General features: G+C 46.4%; 1 protein-coding gene across 2 annotated transcripts in view; it reads left to right on the forward strand.

Moving 5' to 3' along the window:
- Positions 1 to 25,810, forward strand: part of B3GAT2 (beta-1,3-glucuronyltransferase 2) — a 79,617-nt gene that overhangs the window by 33,754 nt on the left and 20,053 nt on the right. For both annotated transcript variants that reach the window (XM_067702849.1, XM_067702850.1), the window contains exon 2: positions 8,603 to 8,747. In XM_067702849.1, coding sequence (XP_067558950.1) covers positions 8,603 to 8,747 — 145 coding nt within the window. The remainder of the gene's footprint in view (positions 1 to 8,602; positions 8,748 to 25,810) is intronic.

Genomic DNA, 25,810 nt, shown 5'->3' on the forward strand with positions numbered 1-25,810 from the left:
CACGTTGTTCCAGCTCTGGCCGCTGGCAGCTCTTTCAGTCGGCTGTGTTCTTCTCGCAGACCCTCGTCAATGTGGGTTTGTGTGAGGTCTTTGTTTATTTCACAAACCGCTCCTTACTTTCTGGCACTACAGGATGACTTAAGCTCATATTGTTCATTTTCCGTTTCTGTCCTAGCATCGGCCATTTCTCTAAGGAGCTCTGGTTCCTTTTATGAGAAAGAACCTAAAGCAACCATACCTCAATAAAAATTAATTTTAAGAAAAGGAAAGAACGAAAGGAAGGAAGGAAGGAAGGAAAGGGAAGGGAAGGGAAGGGGGGAAGGGAAGGAGGGAAGGGGAGAAGGGAAGGAGGGAAGGGGAGAAGGGAAGGGAAGAAAGGAAGGGAAGGAGGGAAGGGAAGAAAGGAAGGGAAGGAGGGAAGGGAAGGAGGGAAGGGAAGAAAGGAAGGGAAGGAGGGAAGGGAAGGAGGGAAGGGGGAAGGGAAAGAGGGAAGGGGAGAAGGGAAGGGAAGGGGAGGGGAGGGGAGGAGGGAAGGGGAGGGGAGGAGGGGAGGGGAGGGAAGAACCACACAGGTTAGAAAAGACCACAGAGGGAGAGTGCCATTTTCAGCACAGCACATCAAGGGTGCGTACTGTCGACATGACTTAAAACCGTGGGTCGTAACTTTGAGGCTCCTCCGCTGTAAAGTTTCTTCCATACTGTTGTCTCTAGAATGAAATGACTATGCAGCCCATACCCAAGGAGTGGGGAGTTAGCTCTACCTCCTTGGGTGGTATTTGGAATTCTTCTTGCATGGGAAGTTTGTGTATTCCCCATTGGCTTATTTATTCAAGCATTTGTGTATATACTTCAATCGTATTGGTGTTCGGTGTTTATTTTCTGCTTTAGTTTGTAATCTAATTTTGCTGCTTAAATTGTTCCAGCTTTGGCCATTTGGTAGGCTCCCGTGGGCCTCTTTGTATGCCCCCGTCAGTGTGTGTTTTTTGGTGTGTGTTTTTGAGTGCTTCCTTACTTTCTGGCTCTAAAGCTACCCCGGGATCATCTTGTATATTTTCTGCCCCACCTCTGGAGTCAACTGCTTCTCTGAGTACCTCTGGTTCCCTTTATTAGAGCCCAGTGTTAGGAACCGAGATCTGGGGCCGAGTGGGCTCGTTGCTGCTGGAGTGTCACCGCTTCGAGGCCCCCTCAGCTGACAGAGCAAGGGAATAGGTGTGTGTACTGACCAACGTGTGTATGCACACATACCTATGTGTATAACCGTCTCTATATCAAGCTAAACATGAGTTCATACTGATGTCTCCGACACTCATCCGTAACCACATGGGTCGTGCTAGCCTTCTCTATTGCTTATCTGTAAGTTCTCACTCCAGTGGTGAGAAACCTGGCTCCCAGAAGCCACTGTCCAGAATGGATCTGTTTTCATTAGCTCGCTCCTGTCCAGGGCCTGGAGCACTTGAGTTGCTTTCTTCCTGCAAAGTCTTTGTTCTTCCTCTCCGCAGTGGTCAGTGCTCCCCATGCTTTAGACTTAGCTCAGGGAAGCCTCAGCAGGTCCCAGATCAGGTCAGAGTCTCTGCAACACGCCTCAGGGTACCATCTGCTTCCCTTACAGCCCTTACCAGCATCGAATTTAAGTAGCTCATCTTGCAGTTGGTTGCGTTACTGCTTTTTCTTTTCCGGAACGTTGGCTTCGTAGGCAAGGACCTTGTGTGAGTTGCTCAGGGGCTAGCACTGGACACACGTTAGGTATGTGACCAGTATTTAGTGAAAAGATACAAGAGGTATGGAAGAAATGTGAGGCGTGGTCTTCTGGGTCTTCTACCCGATGACACAGGAGAAGGGTTGAGAATATAACATTAGGGACGTTTCTGCTTCTCGAATTCTTAGCTCCTTTAAGTAATTAGCTTCTGCCCCTCAGAAGTTCATGCTCTGGAAATGGTTGTATATGGAAATCAAAAAAAAAAAAAAATCCAGGGCCATGTACAGTTACATGAAGGACACTGTGTTGAGTGAATAGCCCTGAGCCAAGTAACAATTAGTTGAGGGAAATGGATGCTGAATCAGATGCAAGAGACAAAGCAGGCATGATGTTAATTTGCAGCCTTGTTTCACAGAAAATGTACGGGTGTGTTGGATCATATAAACGCAGCTAGCTTCTGTGTTGGAAAATACCAGATGTTTATGCACAATAATATTGGAAAAGACCCTGGGCTCAGGTCCTCACTCTGTGCTCTTTCCTTTCTGTCTTTAGCTCACTGGATCCTGCCCCATTTAGGGTGACTTTTGTTGTTTTGGGTTTGGGGTGTTTTTCTGCCACTGAAATTATTAGTTTGAAAAGGAGGATACCAAACGTAAACTCCTTTATTGTAATGCTGCTTCTTGAAGTTGCCTATGGCATTTTATATTTCATAAGATCAAGGATTTTGTTCATTTCCCTTTGGAAAAAATAAAACAAGATTTCACCTACTGGCAGGTCTTAAAGGAAGCTAAAGGGCATTTGTTTAACTTTTTCTGTTTTACTCTAAGGACATTCTGATGATCACATACGTGTGATCTTCTGAAGCGTCCCAGTCCTGGAACACTGGCCGCTAGCCATCTCCCAGAGAGGGGCCAAAGCCATGCAGCTTAAAGCTGCAGGAAAAAACGTTGGCTAAAGAAACAGGAGCGGGTTGTTGGTAAGAGTCACCAGACCCAGGAGTGCACGGCAGTTCCCTGCCGCCCTGCTTTCCTGGAGAAGGTGCAGGAGAACCGGCACCACCTGCCCTGGGGGAGTTTAAAAGGCACATGGCCTGGAGGAGCATGCAAGTGTCCCACATGCATCTCGTGGTCCTTTTAGCCATTGGATCTGCCCGTGATTTGGGCTTGGGCTATCCACTTCACTGGGGGTCACGGCGGGAGGAGTAAGCAACAGAGTATGACTCTAGCGTGGAATAAATAGGAAGAGAATGCCTTTGGGGGCCGGAACTGGGCATAATATTGTCCTATCAATACGTGAACTGCTTCCTCTTCATCTTAACATCCAGTGCTTTACTCCTCAGTTTCAGACTGGAGCTCACACCGGGCACCGGAAGACGTGCCTGTGACGTAACTGCTATTTTGTGCTAAGCAAGTAACAGAGCTTCTAAATATGGAGACTATTTTAGTTATAGGAAAGTGCTTTTACTTTTAATAGGAACAGTCATTGTTACATTTCCCCCCCTCAGAAAAGGAGGAGGCTGCTTAGGAATCCTTAAAGAGCATAGGTGGAGAGAAAAGGACACACAACAAAGGATGGATCCCAGGGGTGCCGAGCAGAAGTTCTGTAAATAGCTGTGCTATTTTCCTTTGAAATGCCGGCGCACTCTGTGCAGTGTAGTGGTCGTGTGCTGAGGGGCTGTGTGTCTAACCCTGGAATGAAGGATTCCACACTGAATCTCGGAGCCGTGCACACACGTCAAGGGCATCTGGATGTTTCTGAAGTTGTAAACTATAGTCGTCCCTAGGTATCCACGGAATTGGTTCCAGGACCTGCTGTGGGTACCAAAATCCAAGTCCCATCGGATTTTGGTACCTGCCCGAGTCCCATCCCGGGCCCTCTGTATCCGCAGGTTCGGCATCTGCAGATCCAACAACCGCGGATAGTGTAAAGGATGTGGAACCCGCGGATGTGACGGGCTGCCTGTATTTAAATGACAGACTTTTAAAAATGTCGCATGCTTGGAAACGTAGTCCTGCCACATCACCTGCATTCAAATAGTGCTTGCATTTCCTCTAGCACCCGACCCTCTGAAAAAATAAAACATGGACAAATGTTCGCTCTGAGCTGCTCTCAGAAATTTGGAGCATGCTAAATAAAACCTACATGTTCTAGCATGAAACTGGCACAGAAGTGTGAAGGTTCCTTCTTTGGTTCGTCTCATTACCCGGAACCCTAGGCCATTCTGTAGTCTGTGGGGAAAATCCTACATGTCTTTCACAGCCCTACTTAAGTGAAAACCCAGGCGCCAAACACGTCTGGCCGTGTTCGCTTGTCCCAGTAGGAGCGCTCCCACAGTTCCGTGTGTTCTCCTCTGTAAGGGAATTTCTCTTTTCCTGTTTCCCCTTTCCTTCTGTTCTTTTCCTGTCTGTCCTCCTCTTGCCTGTGAGGTGCCCCTTCACAACACAGCATCCTGATTGCTTGCTACATATGGCTCAGGTCTCAGGTACCACATGGTGCTTACACACTTATCAAGAATGTTTTGGCACCTGCTGTATGCAGGCGCAACCTATGCATTCCCAGGAGGATACCCAGGTCTGAGACGAGGTCCGCTTACCGGCTTTTCAGATTTGAAAATTTAGTGCTCCAGGAAAAAGCAGTTTAGGAGCTAAAAAATCATAGACATTTTAAGGAAATATCAAAAAAAGGACACAGCACTATTTTCAGTACCTTGTTAGATACAAGGCCATTCTGTCACTGTAAGAAAAACATGTACTAGATTTAACTTGATTTCTCAGTATGTTTGGCATATTTGAGATATAAAATTAAAAAAATGGAAATTTTTCATTTTCTGCAGTGTGTGAGGGAACAGGGGTGGAGTGAGTTGAGGAGAGGGCCGTATTTTTGGGAAATTTTTAATAAAATTTCTGGCTTTTTTCCCACCTATGGCAAAGATCTAGGACACAAAAGCATTAAATGTTAATACTGATTCAAAATTAAATCTCCAAAACCTTGCTGAGAGAAATGAAAGGTCTAAATAACTGGAGAGAGAGAGACCATGTTCATGGATTCGAAGACTCCGTATTGCTACGTTGTCGGTTCTCGGTGAATTGATATATAGATTTGACGCAGTCCTGATCAAAATTTGTCAGAATTTACAGACTGACTCTGAAACTCGTATGGAAATAGTCAGAACAACTCTGCTGAAGAAGAACAGAGACGGGGAACCCACACCACCTGGTCACGGCGGTTGTCATAAAACCACAGTACATCAAGACAGTGTGGTAGTAGCATTAGATCGCCAAGCGGACCAATGGGTCAGGGAGAACGTCCAGAAGGAAACTCACACGTAGGTGGCCACTGACTTTTGACAAGAGTACAAAGGCTGTTCTGTAGTTCTGCGACAATTAGATACAGTTCGAACAATTGGATATCCACATGCAAAAAAAGAAAAAGGAGAAGAATTTCAGTCCCTCACATCACATACACAAAATTAACTCAAAATAGATCATAATTAAATATAAGACCTAAATCCATGATAACTTGTAGAAAGGAGGAGAAAACTGCGGGTTAGGCAACACTATCTCAGCTGTGACACCAACAGCATTCTTCATGAAGGACAAATGCATGCACTGGACTTCGTCAACATTAAAACTGTCTGTCCTTCCAAAGATGAGCCATGTCTCCCAAGAGGGAGGAGATAGAGATATACATAGAGCTGATCCACTTCGTTGTACAGCAGAAATCAACACAACATTGTAAAGTAACTATACCCCAATTAAGAAAAGAAAGAAAAGAAGAGATGAGCTACAGACAAGGAGAAATTATTTATGTCACATATCTAAGAAAAGGACTTGTATGCAGACTATATAAATACCTCTCAAAACACAATAGGAAAGAAATAAGCAATTTTAAAAGTAGGCAAAAGATTGGAACAAATACTTCACCAAAGAAGCAATGCCATATGGCTTATAAGCACATGAAAAGATACTCAACATAATCAGTCATTAGAAAAATGCAAATTAAAACCACAGGGACATACTACTAATACCTATTAGAATGACTAAAATGGAACACCAAACACACCAAGTCTCGTTGAGGATGTGGAATGATTGGAACTGCTGGCGGGATTGTAAAACGGCGCAACCACTTTGGAAAGTAATTTGGCGTTTTCTTAAAAAGTTAAATGTACACGTACCGTGTGATCTAGGCGTTCCACTCTTAGGTATTTATCCAAATATAATGAAGTCTGCAGAGACTCATACACCGATGTTCATAAGAGCTTCATCTGTAATATCCAGAGGCTTGAAAACACCCAAAAGTCCATCAACAGGTAAATTTAAAAAAACAAAACAAAACTGTGGCACACCCATACATCCACACGGTAGAATACTGCTCAGCAAGGTGAAGGATTGAGCTGTTGATACACATCGTAGCCTGGCTGAATCGCCATATCATTATTCTAAGTGAAAAGCCCAATTAAAAAAAAAACAGTATATACCATATGCTTCCATTCATATAAAATTCTGTGGAGATCAGCGGTTGCCTGGGGTTAGGGGATGTGGAGAGCGTAAAGAGGGATGGCTTTAAAAAACAGCACGAGGGGGCTTCCCTGGTGGCGCAGTGGTTGAGAGTCCGCCTGCCTATGCAGGGGACACGGGTTCGTGCCCCGGTCCGGGAAGATCCCACATGCTGCGGAGTGGCTGGGCCCGTGAGCCATGGCCGCTGAGCCTGCGTGTCCGGAGCCTGTGCTCCACAACGGGAGAGGCCACAGTGGTGAGAGGCCCGCGTACCACAAAAAAACAAACAAACAAACAAAAACAGTACAAGGAAACTTGGGGGTGATGGATATGTTTATTATCTTCATTTTGGCCATGTGTTCATGGCCACTTACATAGGCCAAAGTGTATCAAATTTTACTCTTCAAAACATGCATTTTATCCTTTCAGGGGTCCCTAAGCCTGCCCACATGCTTGGGGATTTACTGGGACCCCTAGCACCCAGCATGTATTGTGCTTGTGGATAAGACATGTCACCTGGACGCAGTAGGATCTGTAGGCACATCAGTGAGGGAAAGACGTGAGGAAGGTCTGGAGGAATCCGTGTGCCACTTCCTGTGTCCTCTGCCCCCCATGAGGGACTGCAGAGCACACCTTCCCTCCAGCAGCAAAGCTGTAACTATGGAGGTACAGTGGTTATGCCCACTGAGACCCATTTCAGGTTCAGGGTTTTGACTGGGGGCTGGTCACATAGGCACCTCTGCCCACCAGTGTCTCAGATGCCCGAAAAGAAAACGTGTTCAGTGGCGCAGGCGGGCAAAACAACCTTATCAGCGTAGGAATGCTTCAAAAGCCAGATTCCCAGGTGCCGGCCAAGGGCCAGCTTATAAGCAGGCTTTTCTGAAAATCATAGTCTCAGGACTGTTAATTCTTTTCTGTAGTCAGTTATACCTCAGTAGCACTCTTTTTTTTTTCAGTAGCACTTTAAAAAAAAAATTAAGTTAGTATGAACTAGCACAAGGCAATGGTGATTAATTTACTGAAAAAGTGATAGACTATAAAAAGCAGTCACGTCAGATTTGTGGAAGACCAATAGAATGGGATCTTCGTTACCTGGATTGCTTCATGCTCTAGAATCTGCTCTTTGGAGTGAAGTGGGGTATTAATAAATAAGTAAAGTTGGGATATTTGCTAAATGGGAGCTTCGAGTTATATTTTCATTAATACAGTAGCATAACTTTTAATTTGAATTGTACTTGAAAATCTTTGCCAAGAATATAATTTTTCTTCCTTTCATTAAATAATTCCTTGATTGATAATCTTTATTTTAATCACTGGTTAACGGACCATGACCCAGTTCTATAGCAAATAAAAAGTCAAGCATTGGTGTTGAAATTACAATGATCCCAACAACGGGTCCGCCTGGTGCAGCGGTGTGGCACACCCAGCTGGGAGAGTAGGCACTGCTGAAATCCAGCCTGTGCTCTGATGGCCAAGCCAGGGGCCCCGGCATGGGTGTGTCCACCTGAGAAAGGGGCAGCTCTTTCTAGTTTGCAGAAAGGCGCCACATGGGCTGACTTGGCCCCAGCACGTGTCCCAGAAGGAGGTGGTGGTGACAGTGATGGTTTTCCCCCAAAGTGCTACCTGCTAGAGGCCAGCTTTGTTATCAACATGTCTTTGTTTGTTTTTGCTTTTTTATTTTCTAATTTGTATTGGAGTATAGTTGCTTTACAATGTTGTGTATCAACACGTCTTTCCCCTTAAAGAAGTCCAGGAGATAACTTCCAGTTGAGGGCTGTCTTTAAGAGCCTGTACCTGGAGAGGACCAGAGATTCCAGCAGCCCGTGCGGGCCTTTCCTCTCTAATTTGGCCTGATCGCCTTTGAAAGGCAGGCGAATTTAGGGGACAATTTTCTTTCTGTCTGGAGGGTGCCTGGTGTCTGTTCTGTATCTGGATCCCGTTATGAATGTCCCCAGACAAGATCTCTCTGTGTCTGTAACAGTAAAACAGAAATCAGAGACAGGCAACCCCTGTGGCTCCTCTGAGAGGAGTTGCTGCTGTTGCTGTGTAATAAGGCTGCCTAAGGGGCAGTCGGGAACTTGCACTTGCGGGGGGACCAAGCGTAGTTGAAGATCCAGCTTTGAGACAAATAGACAGTATTTGATGGTCACAGCTTCCGATGAGCGATGTTCAGACATGGACCCACTTGATTTCTCAGCCCTGAGCCCCTGGCTGAGTCCGTGACAGCACAGGGCAGTGGCACCAGGCAGCCACACGGCAGGGAACCGGGGAACAGTCTGCCCGCAGGAGGGTTCTGGTTCCGCTCGGAAACCTTCACCGTTCGGAGATCTCCACTCGCCCCGTTTCTTCTGTGGCTCACAGGTTCCTTCCCCTAAGGAAGCTTCAACTGCATCTCTTTCCCCTTTTGTAGATGCGGACAACGCGCAAGGTCTCCGTGTGGCCAGTGGGCCTGGTTGGCGGGCGGCGTTATGAACGTCCGTTGGTGGAAAACGGGAAGGTCGTCGGCTGGTACACCGGCTGGAGAGCAGACAGGCCCTTTGCCATCGATATGGCAGGTGAGCGCGTAGATCGCGGGGTTTGTTCCCGCCGGGTTGTTCCCGCCCCCACCCCCCACCCCCGTGTGTAACTGTACCGAAGGCAGGACGCTTTGAAAGACCGCTTTGCTTAAACCCTACGTTGTGTTATGTTCAGCAGATGAATGTTGAAACCTTCAGAGCAGGCTGGTTGGGTGATTCAAGGGGTGATTGATTCGGGGAGTGATTAGGAAACACTCATGCCATTCCATTTGTCACCTGTCCACGCAGCCATCCCTTCATCCAGGTGCTGGGCTGGGCGGCGGGGAGATGGGCAGTGAGAGACAGACCTGGCCCCGGCCTCACAGGGGTCTACAGCCTGTACCTGTCCATGCCTCACTCTGCAAGTCCGACTGGTTGTAATATATCCCATGCGTACTGATAAATTTAACAGTGATATGGTATAGGCAAGCTAACCATTTTGATGCTTGTTGATTGAGACATTGAGTCCTTATTGATACATTTAAGAGTGAAAATATAAAACTGGATTACTGGTTTTTCAAACAGGTACTAATGTTGAGTATAACTGTCTTTCAAAGTTTTTACTCTCTGACCAACCAACTAAATTGAATAAAACCTACTGTAGACCACAAATTCTAAAATGCTGCTTTATCATAAAGTGACTCATTCTCTGGGGGTTATATAACATGATGCCTGTGATAACTGTGGAACGATGCAGTTTGAAACATGAGGCTTTGGAGGCAAAAGAGAAAAAAAATCGCTAAAATCACTGATGTCTGTAACCTAGAATATGAAGGCAGAGAAGCTTCAAAATTGATCTCATCCATCTCAGCGCCGAAACAGAGCTCTGTCTATCTGTCTGTCAGCCTGTGCTTGGCCGATCTTTTTGTGTGCTATTTCCCAGCTGTAGTCAGAATCACTGCTCAGAATTGTGATGCGATGGAGGCTGTGTTCTGACTGGCTTCATGAATTTTATTCTGAAAATACTATAAATTTGAGGGAGCGAGGTTATGAAGAGCGCTAGGAATAAAAGCTGCTGTGGAAAAGCGCTGGGGATGGCCGGCCTGCTGCCCTGCTTCATGGGAGAAGACAAACTAGGGTATTTTAACTCAACGTTTAACAGCGTTTCCTGAGGGCCAGCTTTGTGGGATTGTGTGTCATGGTCTCTGACCCAAGGGTGGTCCAGACCTCTGACCCTCCCCTGACCCCTCCCCCCTCCCAGGCCCCCTCCCTGCGTCCCGACCCCTCTGTCCCTCTTCCAACCCAAGCCTTATTCCTCGGTCCCCAGTTCTTGCAGCCGCAGAGCTGAGCTGGCATCTCAACCAAAGAATCTTCCTGAAGGCAGACAGACAGGCAGGTCAGCTGTATTTGGAAGGTGACGAGGATTATCAAAAGGGGCGTCGCCTCAATCAAGTCTGAAACGATAAGGCCGACCATAACATGTCTTGAAAATCAAGTTTTCTGCTGCTCAGAAGTGTTAAATTTGAGCAGAAATCTTGAGGAACATTAGGCAAAATCTCGCGCTTCTCTGGGACTTAGTTTCCTCATGTAGAATGAGGCAGTAGCGTGAATGACCACTGAGGTCTTTGCTAACGAGTTCTCCCTTTCCCTGGCTTCCTATCTTGGGAAGCTCAAAGAAGAGTCCAGGTCCCTGGATTCTAAGTGAGGGTGTGGCTGCTGACGCAGCCGGCTGGCAGATGTTTGGTCCTTCTGGTCCCCAGGAGTTCAAGTCTCCCACATGGGTTCTCTGCCCATCACCCTTCAAGCTAACTTCAAGGTGAGGGTGACATAGATACGTCTTCCTGGATTTTGCTGTAAGAACTTTATGTAGATGATCAAGTATCCAGTAAACCCATCGAGTATTTTGCATTGTTCCCCCCAGAATTTGGATCCAAATAGATATATATCTAAAATTCAAGAAGGGCACATGGGTTTTGTGAATTAGGCCTGACTGGTGACAAGATATTTCACACTCTGTCACTGCCAGAATCTCTGGGAAACTTCTCCATGACGTGACTGGTGTTTGGATTTTTAAAAGCACTTTAAGAGATTTTCAAAGCATAATATAAGACCTATTGTAAAATATGAATGATTTGCTTGTTTTTATTAATTATCCTTATTTTAAAATCGGAATAAAATTTCTGTCTCAAAGAAAACAACTTTTGAAACACTAAATTAGTTTCTTCACATGTGAATTTGCTTTGCAAATTAGTTTTCAGTGAATTATTGATATTTTTGGAAACCTTTAAGTGAGAGGGATTTGGTTGATGAGATAAAGCTCTGACTTTGAGCCGTTTGTTCTCATTCTAAAACTTGCAATTTTATAGCTTTGTTTAGATTCCATATGATTCATTTACTCTTAGTGGGAAGAGAGAACAGGGCTTTTGGATGTTCATGTACAAATGGTACTTCCCACCTCATTTTCAAGAGACACACACAGACACACATACACTCACAATCTCTAGAGAGTAGAAAGCTGGAAGCCCGCTTCCCTGCTGTACCCAGGAAAGCCTGAGGATCACTGCTTTAAAAGTCGTTCTGATGGATGAGTGAGGGACTGCGTTGGAGCCTGCGTCTCGCTTGGACTGCCACAAACTGATTAAAAAACATGAAACTGACAGCCTTATGGGGACCTAGCTCTGCCCTCCAGTGGGCAAGCACCAGCCTGGAGGCCCACACGGAATGTGCAGCCAACCATGTGAGAATGCTACCCCGCCCTCCAGCAGGCCTGCACCCCTGCGAGAGGAACGGCCTCACAGCCAGCCAGGCCAGGGCCCAGGCCCGCTACCATCACACCCACAGTCGCCATCCCAGCCACAGCAGAAGGATGCGTGCAGCCCACAGAGGGGGCACCCCTAAAGCATGTAGCTCTGGAGATGAGAGGGGAAGGGGCTGCTGGGCTTCATAGGACATCTTCTGCACGAGGCCACGTCCCCAAGATTGGGAAATGTAACTGACCCACCTCACACATAGAGCAAACAAAATTGGGCCAAATGAGGAGACAGAGGAATATGTTCCAAATGAAGGAATATGTTCCAAATGAAGGAACAAGATTTGGAATATGTTCCAAATCTCAGAAAAAGAACTAAACAAAGTGGAGATAAGCAATTTACCTGATAAAAAGTTCAAGGTGATAATTATAAACATGCTCACCAAACTTAGGAGAAGAATGAATGAACATGGTGAGAATTTCAACAATGAGCTAGAAAATATAAGTAAGAATGAAACAGAATTTAAGAATACATAACTGAGATAAAAAATACACTAGGAGGAATCCAACAGTAGATTAGATGATATAGAGGAACAGGTCAGTGATCTGGAAGACAGAGTAGTGGAAATCAACCGAGCTGAATAGAGAAAAGGAAAAAGAATTTTAAAAATTAGGATAGGGCTTCCCTGGTGGCGCAGTGGTTGAGAGTCCGCCTGCCGATGCAGGGGACACGGGTTCGTGCCCCGGTCCGGGAAGATCCCACATGCCGCAGAGCGGCTGTGCCCGTGAGCCATGGCCGCTGAGCCTGCACGTCCGGAGCCTGTGCTCCGCAATGGGAGAGGCCACAACAGTGAGAGGCCCGCGTACCACAAAAAAAAAACCCACAAAAAACAAACAAACAAACAAACAAAATTAGGATAGTTTAAGAGATCTCTGGAACAACATCAAGTGTACTAACATTTTCATTATAGGGGTCCCAGAAGGAGAAGAGAGAGAGAAAGGGGCAGATAACTTATTTGGACAAAAAGATAGCTGAAAACTTTCCTAACCTGGGGAAGGAAACAGATATCCAAGTCCAGGAATCACAGAGAGTCCCAAAAGAGGTGAACCCAATGAGGTCCACACCAAGACACCTTATAATTAAAATGGCAATTATTAAAGAGAGAATCTTAAAAGCAGCAAAAGCAACTAGTTACATGCAAGGGAATAAGACAATCAGCTGTCTTTTTAGAAGAAACTTTGATGGCCAGTAGGGAGTAGCAGTACATATGCAAAGTGATGAAAGGAAAAAACCTCCAGCCAGGAATACTCTACCTGGCAAGGTTATCATTCAGATTTGAAAAGATGGAGTTTTAAAGGTAGGCAAAAGCTAAAGGAGTTCAGCACTACTAACTAGATTTACAAGATATGTTAAAGGGACTTCTTTAAACAGAAAAGAAAAGACCACAGCTAGAAATATGAAAATTATGGAAGGAAAAATCTCCCTGGTAAAAGCAAACATGGTAAATGTAGTAGGTCAGCCACTTATAAAGCTAGTAGGAAGGTCAAAAGACGAAAGTATAGAATCATCTGTATCTGCCAAAGTAGTTAAGAAATACACAAACAAAAAGATGTGAAATAATTACACTAAATGTAAATGGACTACATGCTCCAATCAAAGGACACAGAGGAGCCAAATGGGTAAAAAACAAGACCCATATATATGCTACCTACAAGAAATTCACTTCAGATCTAGAGACACATGAAGACTGAATGTGAGGGGACGGAAAAGGTATTTCATGTAAATGGAAATGAAAAGCAGGGATAGCAATGCTTACATCAGATGGAAGACTTTAAAACAAAGAAGTAACAAGAGACAAAGAAGAATATTATAGATATAGATAAAGGGATCAATCCAACAAGAATTGATGAATCCAACAACAATTGTAAATATGTATGCACCCATTATAAGTACCTAAATACATGAAGCAGATATTAACAAACATGAAGGGAGAAAAATGATAGTAATGTTAGTAGAAACTTTAATGCCCTATTTACATCAGTGGGCAGATCATCTAGACAGAAAATCAATAATGAAAAATGGCTTTAAATGACACATTAAAGCAGATAGAATTAATAGATATATAGAGAACATTTCATTCAAGAACAGCAAAATACACATTTTTTTCAAGTGCACATGGAACATTCTCCAGGATAGATAACATGACAGCTACAAAACAAGTCTCAGTAAATGTAATAAAATTGAAATCATATCAAGCATCTTTTCTGACCACACACTATGAGACTAGAAATCAAGTACAGGAAAAAAATGCAAGAAACACAAACATGTGGAAACTAAACAACATGCTACTAAGCAACCAATGGGTCTTGAAGAAATCACAGAGGAAATCAAAAAATACCTGGAGACAAATGAAAATGGAAACATAAAGTACCAAAATCTATGGGACACAACAAAAGCAGTTCTAAGAGGGAAGATTATAGGGATACAGTCCACCTCAGGAAACAAGAAAAAGCCCACATAAACAATCTAACATTTCACCTAAAGGAACTAGAAAAAGAACAAACAAAACCAAAAGTTAGTTGAAGAAATCATAAAGATCAGGGTAGACATAAATGAAAAAGAGACTAGGAAAAAAATATAGAGAAGATCAATGAAACTAAGAATGGTATTTTGAAAAGATAAAAAAATTGATAAAGCTTTAGCCAGACCCATCAAGAAAAAAAGAGGCGGCCCAAATAAATAAAATCATAACTGAAAAAGGAGACCTTACAATGAGCACCACAGAAATACAAAGGGTTATAAAACATTACTACAAAAAATTATATGCCAATAAAATGGACAACCTAGAAGAAACGGATAAATTCCTAAAAATGTACAATCTCTCAAGACTGAATCAGGAGGACATAGAAAATATAGCGGACAAATTCCCACTAATAAACTTGAATTAGTAAGTTAAAAACTCCCAACAAGCAAAAGTCCATGACCAAACAGCTTCATAGGTGAATTCTACCAAAAATTTAAAGAGGAGTTAATACCTATTCTTCTCACACTATTCAAAAATTATAAGAGGAAGGAATGCTTCCAAACTTGTTCTGTGAGACCAGCATCATTCTGATACCAGATAAAGACACCACCGACACAAGAAAGAGAGGAAGGAAGGAAGGAAGGAAAGAAGGGAGGGAGGGAGGAAGGAAGGAAGGGGAAAGAAATTTACAGGCCGATATTACTGGTGGACATAGATGCAGAAATATCAACAAAATATCAGCAAACTGAATTCAACAATATATTAAAATGATCACACTCCATGATCAAATGGGATTTTTCCCAGTGATGCAAGGATGGTTCAATAGCCACAAATCAATCAATGTGATACACCACATTAACAAACTGAAGAATAAAAATCACATCATCTCAATAGATGCAGAAAAAGCTTTTGACAAAATTCAACATTCACTTATGATAAAAACTCTCAGCAAAGTTGGTAATGAGGGAATGTACCTCGATATAATAAAGGCCACATACAACAAAAGCACAGCCATAATACTCAACGGTGAAAAGCTTAAAGCATTTCCTCTAACATCAGGAGTAAGACAACAATGGCCATACTCATCAACATAGTATTGGAAGTCCTAGCCACAGCAGTTAGACAAGAAAAAGAAATAAAGGGAATCCAAACTGGAAAGGGAGAAGTAAAACTGTCACTGTTTGCAGATGACATGATACTATATATAGAAAATCCTAAAGATGCCATCAAAAATGAAATCTTGCCTTTGTGACAACATGTATGGATATAGAGGTTATAAGTCTGAGTAAAATAAGCTAGAGATAGTCATACCGTATGACCTCACTTATATGTGGAATCTAAACAAAACAGAACGAAATGAAAACATCCTAATAGATACAAAGAACATACAGGTAGTTGCCAGAAGGGAGGAGGTGGGAGGTGGGCAAAACAGGTGAAGGGGATTAAGAGGTTCTCTAGTTATAAAATGAATAAGCCATGGGGATATAATATACAGCATAAGGACTATTGTCAGTAATATTGTAATTACTTTGAGGACAGATGATTATTAGGTTTATCGTGGTGATCATTTCACAGGTTATGCAGATATCAAATCATTACGTAGTATGCCTGAAACTAACATAAGACTATCCATCAACTATAGTTCAATAAAAAAAGAAAATATTTCTTAAACAAAAAGATAAATAAAATCATACATATTCCTTTAAAAAAAAAAAGAAAGAAACGTGAACTTAAAGAGCCCACGCATAGCATTTCCACAGCTGTCTTGCTCTGAGGGGTTGAACATACGTTCAGCAGAAGCCCCTCGGGGTCTGTCCTGTTTGTATTTCTGTGAAGCCACAGCCTAGCCTCCACCAGAATCCTATTTGCGTATCAGGCATCGGAACTGGAATGTTTCATGTCGTTTGTGGAGCTTGACTCCGTGTCTGTCTTTATTTTGCCACACTGAACACCACAGATGTGAGTTTTGCTCTGAGATGAGAAAACCTGGTCCTGAAGTTTTCTTGTACGCACAGTGGTAGTGGCAGAAGTCATGATTATCCCTCTTGCATGGGGACATAATTTTTAAAATTCTAATGATTCCTACTGAAGCAAGAACTAAGATACTCACCCACAGGATAGAAAGTCCGCATCGGAGGCAGCCCTTGCCCTGGCTGTGGCGTGCAGTTGGCTTCAGCAGTTGGTCAGTGGCCACCCCACTCTGCCAAGCCAGTGAGCCCTGGGACTGTCTACACTGGCCTGTGCCTCAGACTTTAATTCCAGCACCCCAGGCATCTGGCCACTGGCTAGTTCTCAGTGCCTGAAAGCAAGACAGTGCACACAAAGTTTTGTTTTTGTTTTTTTTGTTTTTTTTTTTTTTTGCGGTACGCGGGCCTCTCACTGTTGAGGCCTCTCCCGTTGAGGAGCACAGGCTCCGGACGCGCAGGCTCAGCGGCCATGGCTCACGGGTTCAACCGCTCCACGGCATGTGGGATCTTCCCGGACCGGGGCACGAACCCGCGTCCCCTGCATCGGCAGGTGGACTCTCAACCACTGCGCCACCAGGGAAGCCCCACACAAAGTTTTTAGTTTTAGTTTTTAGGGAGTTGCTTTCAAGTGAAAGAGGCACTTTGGCTGCTTCCAGTGAGGTGTCAATAAGGACCATTGCTCAAAAGCTTAATCCTCAGCCTCACTTGGAGGTGTAGATTTGATAAAATTCGGAACTTACAGCTGAGATACTTATTTTGAGTTTTCAACATTTGCATGCGCCGTATTCTTAGCTCTGGGGCCGTGGCAGGCAGGGCACTGTGCTCCCTACGTGAAGGACGTACTGTTTCCAGTTGAGTCCCTGGCACACTGCAGGGACTTTATTCTGGTAAAAATCCAACCGGGTGTGCTACAGTTCAGCTCTGGCCCTAACCACCCAGAGGTAGCCCAGACCCCACAAGTTAGAGGGTGTGGTCCCCTTCCTTCAGACACCAGCTCCGCTTCGGGTGTCCCCAGGCCATCTGCACTTCCGATGAATGGGCTATAAATGTGATGTTTTCCTCTCAGGTTTGATCATTTAATAGAGGGACTCACAGAACTCAGGATAGCCTTCCACTTGTTATTTTAAAAGATACAAATTAGCATCAGCTGGTGAAGCAACACACAGGGTGAGGTCTGGGAGAGAAGGAAGAGCTTCTGTGCCTTTTCCTCGTGGAATCAGGATGCATCACCCTCCCAGCACATTCGTGTGTTCAGAACCCAGGAAGCTCCACCAGATTCTCGTGTTCAGAGTTTTTATGGGGGTTTCGTCCCGTAGGCGTGATTGAGCCACGTGCTTGGATTCAGTCCCTCCCCAGAGATTGGGATGGTGCAGGCCTCCAACCCTTTAACCACGCAGCTGGTCCTTCGGGTACCCAGCCCCATCCTGAAGCCATGGAGGGTCCACCTCGAGCCACCTCATTAGCATAGCAGAGTCACCCCTGTCACTCAGGAAGTTTTAAGGGTTTTACAAGCTCCTTGCCAAGAACCTGGCACGAAAACCACACACATTTTTTTATTACCAGGCTCAGTAAAGGATCACTTTGATGTCATAAAGAAGAGTGCCCCCATCTCCACATTACTAGCACTCTCACCCTCAAAAGCAAAGGGTGAGTTAAGGGGTGTCCTGGGGTCACTTCGTCATGGCTGATGAGACATGACTATACAGCGATAAAACTATTTCTCACGTGCAGCTTACAGAACGGAGCAAGGGTCTTGGTGTCCTGTGGTTGGCGTGTTGCAGCCCTGGGGATGGAGTGGCTCCCACGAGGGGTGGGGGGGAGGGGGGGAGGGATGCACTCCCACGGGGAGACCGGGGGTGGCCTCAGAGTGCGTCCTGGGAGCAGCCACGGAGTGGGGCCGCAGGGGGAGGAGCCCCGGAAGGGGGCGGGGCCCAACAGGAAGGAGTGGGGGGAGGGGTGACCACAGTCCCTGGAGAAGAGGTGGAGAGTCGTGAATTCGGCTGTCAGGCGTCTCGTGTCTCGGATGTGGACAAGCTGGTGAGAGGGGAGAGTGCCGGACGGCTGGGAGACTGTTCCCTGGAAGGGGGGACATGGGAGGACAAAGGCCCGACAGCAAGGGGAGTGAAAGTTCAGCAGGGTCGTCCGAGCAACGTCAGGTTTCCAACAGAGCAGAGAGGGTGGGCAGTTTGATCCGTGAGAGGCCGGAGGGGTGCCGTTTTTGAGGCAAAAGAGGTAAGTGTTGAAGGTCCCAAAGGAGAGGAAACAAGGAGGACTCGGGACTTTAGATGGACGCGTTCACCTGGGCAGATCCTCCCCTTCCTCCACGTGAGGGGCCAAGTTGGATGAGGAAACAAGACCCAGGAAGGTGAAGGACTGTGCGCTGGGGGCCGGACGTCTGCAGGGTCCACGGAGCAGAGGTGACAAGACACTGAGTTCCCCGGAGGCTGCTGGGCAGAGGGCCGTCAGGGGTGCAGGGCCTGCTCCACCCAGCGCGCGCCCAGCAGAGGGAACGGGGCGACAGTGCATGACCGGCTCCCCACGAGGCACAAGATGAGGTGCAGGTGGATGCTTTGGGTTTACATCTAAGGGGCGCCTTCCATGCGGGCCAGGGCGGGGCAGCGGGGTGGGAGTGGAGGACCGCGAGCCCATGGCTCTAAAGAGAGGGAGCTGGGGTTGGGCTGTGAGGCCCGACTGGGGGGGGGGCGGTGGAGACCTCTGCCCTCATCTCTGTGGCCTTGGGGAGTCTGGAATGTTCTGAGTAGGGCCTGGACCGTGGCAGAGGGGGGCCTGGAGGCCGCTGGGATCCAGGGGCAGGATGTTGAGGCCGAGGTGAGGGAGCGGAAGGCCAAGGCAGCTCTTATGGGACAGCTGTCGGGGACTTAGAAATTGTAACGAGCCATTTCAGATTCTGCTCACAAGTCAGCAGAAATTTAGGTCTTTTTAACACTTGAGTGGTATGGGGACAGCAGATATAGTCCCTTTAAGTTGGGGTCGATTTAATTGGTGTGATCTGTTGTGTTACCTTTGAGTTGTAACTTAGGAGCAGAAGATATGGTCATCTTGGGTAATTAGAATATTCTGTTGACCAGAAGAGTAGTTGTTTTGAAATAGAAAACTGCATATTAGGGGGGAAAAAGGTCACATCCCTGGACTAAAGTTTGTGGGTGTGCTGTCCTGCAGGCCTGCAGATGCAGGGGAGACCCAGCCCTGCCCGGGCTTCCTGGGGCCACACTGCTCCCCACTGCCCCCCACCTCCCAGGTCCCTCTTTCAGCGGAGGCTTTGCCGGCACCCAGATGAAGATGGCCCCCTAGCCAGTCATTCACTCCTGGAAACTTCTGCTCTTCTGCCCCACAGTGCTTTCCGCACCGGGGGTACCTCTGTAACTGTGCCTCTTGACCACAACCTCTGCAGGGGCAGAAGCCTCCGTGTCCCGGCCTCTGCTCCGTCCTCAGTTTGGGGTCCTGTGTGCCCTGCCCCAGCCTGCAGTGGGCGAGGAACTGCCCTGCACCAGGGTCTCTGCCCCACCACCAGCTTAGCAGGCAGACCCTTTATTTTAAAAAGTGATTATAAGTGATGACTGTTCCCCTGATGAGGGCCGAGGAATGACAGGAGGACCACTGAAGCTCTCTCGGGGGGCTTGGTGGAGGGAATCGTCGTGCAGGGCCTTCTTTCTCTTGGCACTTGTTGACAAGGACATTAGCCCGGGTTAATTTACTTGGTATAGATGATGCAATAATAAACGTTGGCCCAGCCCAGATCAGGTGATGATCAAAGCCAAATGAGCTTAGCCAAAACTGACAAAGTTCGACCTTGCTCTGTGAATATAAGCACGAAATATATAAGCAAGAAAATGGGGAGAGTGACCTTCTTGCCACTTGGGAGCCATTTGTAATTTGTGTGCGGTTTTTAGCGCGTCACTCAATGTTCTCAGTAGAGTGACTTGGTGGGTCCCATGGTACCTTTCAGTGCAGGATCTGGAGACCGAGGCGGGACTCTGCCCCTAGGTCAGTGCAGTGTGGCTCTCCCTGCAGCGCCTGGTCCTGACAGCAGGCAGAACCACAGGAATGGTGGCGGAGGTTACGGCAGCCGGAAGCCTGGCGCCCTTTTCTTATCCATCCCCAGAGCGAGATGTGTATCCTGGAGACTTGCAGGTATTCGCTGACTGCGGCGGCTTGTTCAGTGCTGTCCACAGGCAGCATGGCCGTGCCGGGTAGAGGTGGGCGTGCGGGGTAAGGGGCATCTGTGTGCCCGTAATCAGGGTCCTTTCCTGGGGTAGCTGCGGACGGGGCAGCCGTACTGGGGCTGGACGAGGGTGAGGGGTTGCAGGGGGGAGGGATGCCGGCGCCCCATCTCACTTCAAACAGAGCACATTGTAACTTCCTTCAAAATCTCAGCGGAATAAGACCTAGTTCCTGTAGGACTTTTGAAAACCACAAGGTTTCCCTGATGGCAGCGTAGTCGGCGGACTCGGTAATTACTGTTTACTGAGGCTTCACCCGGCGGCAGGCGTCCTCAGGCGCTCTCGGTGCTTTGTTTATCGAACCCTCACTCCACGCGGCTCGCGTCATTATCCTTGTTTAAATATAAGGAAATGGAGGCCCAGACAGGCCGAGTAACTTTTCCGAGGCCGCTCAGTGATTAAACGGTAGAACCGGGGTTCAGACTCAGGTCCGGAGATGGCCCTGCCACCCGGCTTTGAATCCCATCCCACCCACTTACAGCCAAGGGACTGGACCCTCGATCTGAGCAGCTGTCCTCTGCCTCCTCAGGTCAGAGTCCGTGGGGTTCTTCACAGAATGAGACAGCACACACGGAGCACAGGCTACAACACTGTAGACACCCGCCGACCGGGATGTCTGGTGGCCAGGAAGCAGGATGCGCTTAGCGCCATGGGTGTGGGACCGCTCCGCTCATGGTGGGGTCGCATCTGTGCGGGCGGGGCGCTGACTCTGACTCCGGAGCCCCCCTTGGGCACAGCAGGCTGTACTTCTTGGTTTCCTCACCTGTGGATTAGGGATCAGACCGGCTGCCCTGAGGGCTGTGGTGAGGCAGGAAGGAGAAGAGATACCTGCGAAGTTCCTGCTGTTCCGTGAAGGTTTGAATCTGCACTCGCGCGTCTGATTCAGATCCGCCTGGAAGGTTAATACTGAAGACCATGCGGACTCCTTGCTCAGGGCTCTTCGTGAGCTTTTCTCCCCTGGCTGGTGGACCTGCCTTCGTTTTCATTCCGCGAATTGGCTCAGCGTGCAGGACGGCATGTGGAGATAAACACTGGCCCTAACTTTAGAGAAAATATCCCCCAGAGAGAGAAAAACAAGCCTAGAAAGATCATTTAAGAATTTAGGGGCTTCCCTGGTGGCGCTGTGGTTGAGAGTTCACCTGCCGATGCAGGGGACACGGGTTCGTGCCCCGGTCCGGGAAGATCCCACATGCCGCGGAGCGGCTGGGCCTGTGAGCCATGGCCACTGAGCCTGCGCGTCCGGAGCCTGTGCTTCGCAACGGGAGAGGCCACAACGGTGAGAGGCCCGCGTACCGCAAAAAAAAACAACAAAGAATTTAGAAACAGATATGTACTCATTTTTGTAATTCCCCAGCTGAAAAACTAAACAAACAAAAAGCAGTTGAGCTTTCAAAAGAAAATGCCATTTGTAGCATGTATGATAGATTTGCAAGGTGTTGGGTGTGGCCTCTGTCCGTCCCCCCCCCCCCCCCCCCCCCCCCCCCCCCGCTGCGAAGAGGGAGCGTTGTTCTCTGCGATGGCTCCAGGGGAAGGTTTACAAGATGATTCTCACGTTTTCTAATCAGGTCACAGCGGGGGCGCGGGAATGTCCTTTCTACCACTGTGACCTTCCTGAGAGCATCCGTAGATGTGATTTTCACATGGAATCTGTTAAAGAGGCAGTCTGTTGGTGGAAATGATGAGAATTAAGGACTGTTGCTCTGCCCTGCTAACCTGGGGCTGCTTCTGAGACTGGCTTCAGAGGGTAAAGTCAGCTAGGTTCTCCCTCCACCCCAGACCCTCTGCCCTCAGCCCACCTTATCTCAAATCCACCGAGCTTCGCCCTAAGCTGGTACCACCCTGCAGCCCGGAATACAGATCGTCTCTGTCTTCTCACGTTTGCCTGGCTAGCTTCTTGTCACCCCTCAAGACCCGTTCGTGGCGCCAGCATCACTTTCTCTGGGAAGTTTTTCCTGATTTTCCCTCCAGCGTAGAGGTGCATCCCGCATGCTCCCCCAGCCCTGCACTTAGGCGCTCCTCCTCAGGGTGGCGCTCGCGTGGGACTCCTGCTGCACCGCCCCCTCCGCCAGAGGAGGGGGCACGGGTCTCCCCCTGCCTCTCCAGGCCTGGCATCGTCCCTGACGTTGTAGCTGGAATAATGTCTGCTGAATTCATGTTTACTTGTCTTCCTTTTCTAGTTTAAGGATTATCAAAATTCCAAGTTTTACAAGCTTCTTGTTCCTCTGAGACCACATTGCCCTTATCTCTTGTGATTTTCTTTTTAAGGGGAGGATAATTAGCTATATTCCAGACAGCTCCCTAAACAGGGTCTCCTTCAGTGGTTCTCAGCCTGGCTACACCTCAGAATGACCCAGGGAGCTTTGAAAAAATACCGAAACCTGGGCTCCATTGCTGATCCATTAAACCATCACCACTGGATGTAGGCCTGGTGTTGGGGAGTGTGTATATTTATTTTAAGTCTTGAGGGGATTATAAAGTGCAGCCAGAGACCAGAACGGCTGGTGTAGGTGGTCAGAAGCTGCATGTTCCCTCCTCTGGTTCATTCTAGTCCATTCTGTAGGCTGGATCCCTTCCATGCTAATCTCGGATGGCCTCAGCCTGCAGCAGCTTGAAGCAGGGTTTCGGTTCCCGGCCAGAGATTGAGGTCAGGCCGCGGCAGTGAGAGCACCGAATCCCAGCCACTAGACCAGTGGCCAGGGACAAGGCCCTGGCCCTACGGCTTTGCAGAAGAGAATTCCCACAAAGATGGAAACTAGTGAAACAGGTAAAGTGTTTATTAGGAGGAAAAAGAATACAGTACGTGTGGGTAGACACACGGGCGGACTCAGAGAGGGAGTCACACCCTCATGGCAGTTTGAATCACTTTTGTGGGGCATTTCTTCTGGGTTTCCTTTGGCCAATCATCTTGCTTTGCCTGGTTCTGAATCTGTATTTGGTTTATCTCAGGGTCCTCCCATGTGTGCATGAGCATCTTTTAGCCAAGACGGATTCTAGCGAAGAGGCCTATGGGTAGGTTGACATCATTTACTGTGGGGTGGCACCGCCTCCCTTTTGACCTTCGAGGAGCCTTTCTGCACGTGTGTAGCTGGGCAGATCTCCTGACTTCAAGAATGAGGAATGTGTGGTCTTTTATCTCTTACCTGGGCAGGGCCCAGCCTCTCCTATTACTCTCCTGTTATCTTCATCGTGGAATATCGGTCCACAGGGGACAAACTCCATCTTCTCAGCCTGGGGCCCATCTATCTCCTGCCTCAGTGCCACCCCTTGAGTCGGTCTGGGGGTTTGAGCTAGGATAGCACCATGCTATGAAAGGTTTGAGAATGCTTAATAAAATGATTTCCATAGAAGACACTTCCGTTGGTCAAGCAAGTTTAGACGTGAGCACAGAGAGTAGTTTTTAAAATCATAACAACTGAGAAGCATCACTAACAATATAAAGACTGCCTGTATTTACTGGGAATGCAAGTTTAATCTATTTTTTAATTGTGGTAAAATATACATAAAACTTACCATTTTAACCATGTTTAAGTATACAGAGGCATCAAGTACATTCACACTGTTGTGACGTGTTCACCACTGTCTATCTCTAGAACTTCTTCTCACAAACCAAAACTCTGTACCCATTTGTCGACTGAAAAAAAAGCACACCCTAAAAGTTGAGAGTTATATTTTATTTGAGGACATTACTGAGGACCATAGCCCAGGAATTGGCCTCTCAGATGGCTCTGAGGGACTGTCCCAAAGAGGTAAAGGAGGAGCCAGGAGATATAGGCATTTTTGCTGGAAAACAAAAAAGTAGTCGAACATCAAAAGATTACTGCTAATCACAAAAAACACAATGCAAGTTAATGGATTTTGTGCTTTTCTATGTATGGGAAGATGCAAGAGTCTGGGCTCCCTGAAATTATTCCCTTTAATATTTATGCATCTTAACTATCTAGGGCCAGTATCCTGTCTTTCTCCACCCTGAATTTCGTCAGGGTATGTGTCAGGGCAACCGTAGTGGCTGATGGCTTCATGGCTGCAACATTTGTTGTTTACTGATTTGGCAGGGGACGTGTTTTTTTTTTTTGTCCACACACTAAACAGTAACTTCCCACTCACTCCTCCAAGTCCCTGGTAAGCACTGTTCTACCTTCTTATCACTGTGAATTGGACAATTCTATGTTCCTCATATAAGTGGACTTATACAATGTTTGTCCTTTGTTGAGCCGATAGAACTACCTTCCCCTCTACAGAGCCTTCGATGTTAGTATGCCTCAGTTCTTTGCCACCAACCTACTAGGAAATCATTCGTGCATATTTTTAGTATTCAGTTAATTAAACCCCCTGAATTTATCTTTTATTCTGTGGATCAAGTTTTCCATCCTTGTTCAGCATCCTGATTGTTTCCTCGGAAGATTTAGTTTTCTATGATGGTTTATTGTTTCCAGAGTAGAGATTTAAATGAATTGCTTATAGATTAAATAAAGAACACTTCTTAGAAATAAAGAATTTTTCCCCCCACAAAAACAATGGCTGCTAAAAGGCTTTTGAGAAGCCTTTGGATGGTAATAAAGACAAAACAAAACAAAACAAAACAAAACAACAGTTTACCCTGAAGCAATCATACAGCTTCAGGCAGTATTCTGGAGCAGATTAACAGACCTATTTAACGGCCAGGCCACGCTTTTTCATTCCTATTCTGTGCTAGAGGAAAATCACCCTAAAGTATAATTGGAAGTAAGTGTGGAAAGCTATAGTTCTGTCTGCCCCTTAGGAAGCAGGAGATTAGGAAGGAATCATTATCATGGTCATTAAAGAGCACAGCCTGACATGTAAGCATTCACTCTTAGAACCATGAAAATCTGTAGCTGAACATTTGCATGAAACAGTGGCAATTTAGAAATGATAGTAAATAGATAAAGGACACATTCCTATTAGACAGCCCTTTTTTTTGCTTTCTGTATCTGATTTAAGTCTAGTGAAAATGATTCTTGAAGCACTACTGTTAACATATTTGTTTTTTTCAGTTGAATTGTTAGCAGATGCTAAGACTGGAAGGAATAAGATTATGCAAAAATGTACTTAAGTATCATTTTCCATTTTTTAATAGAGATATGATTGACATATGACATTATATTATTGTCAGGTGTACAACATAATGATTTGTATTTATATATATTACAAAATGACCACCAGAATGAGTCTAGTTAACTTCCATCACCACACATAGCTACAAATTTATTTTCTTCTTGTGATGAGAACTTTTAAGATTAAGGTGGTACTCTCTTAGCAACTTTCAAATATATAATAGAGTATTATTACCTATAGTCATCATGCTGTACGTTACCTCATCAGGGCTTATTTTGTAACTGGAAGTTTATACTTTTTTTTTTTTTTTGGTACGTGGGCCTCTCACTGTTGTGGCCTCTCCCGTTGCGGAGCACAGGCTCCGGACGCGCAGGCTCAGTGGCCATGGATCATGGGCCCAGCTGCATGTGGGATCTTCCTGGACCGGGGCACGAACCCGTGTCCCCTGCATCGGCAGGCGGACTCTCAACCACTGCGCCACCAGGGAAGCCTGGAAGTTTATACCTTTTGACCACCTTTACCCATTTAGCCACCCTCCATCCCCAACTTCTGAACCACAAATGTGTTC

The sequence above is a fragment of the Pseudorca crassidens genome, chromosome 13 (assembly GCF_039906515.1).
Source record: "Pseudorca crassidens isolate mPseCra1 chromosome 13, mPseCra1.hap1, whole genome shotgun sequence".
Lineage (NCBI taxonomy): Eukaryota > Metazoa > Chordata > Mammalia > Artiodactyla > Delphinidae > Pseudorca > Pseudorca crassidens.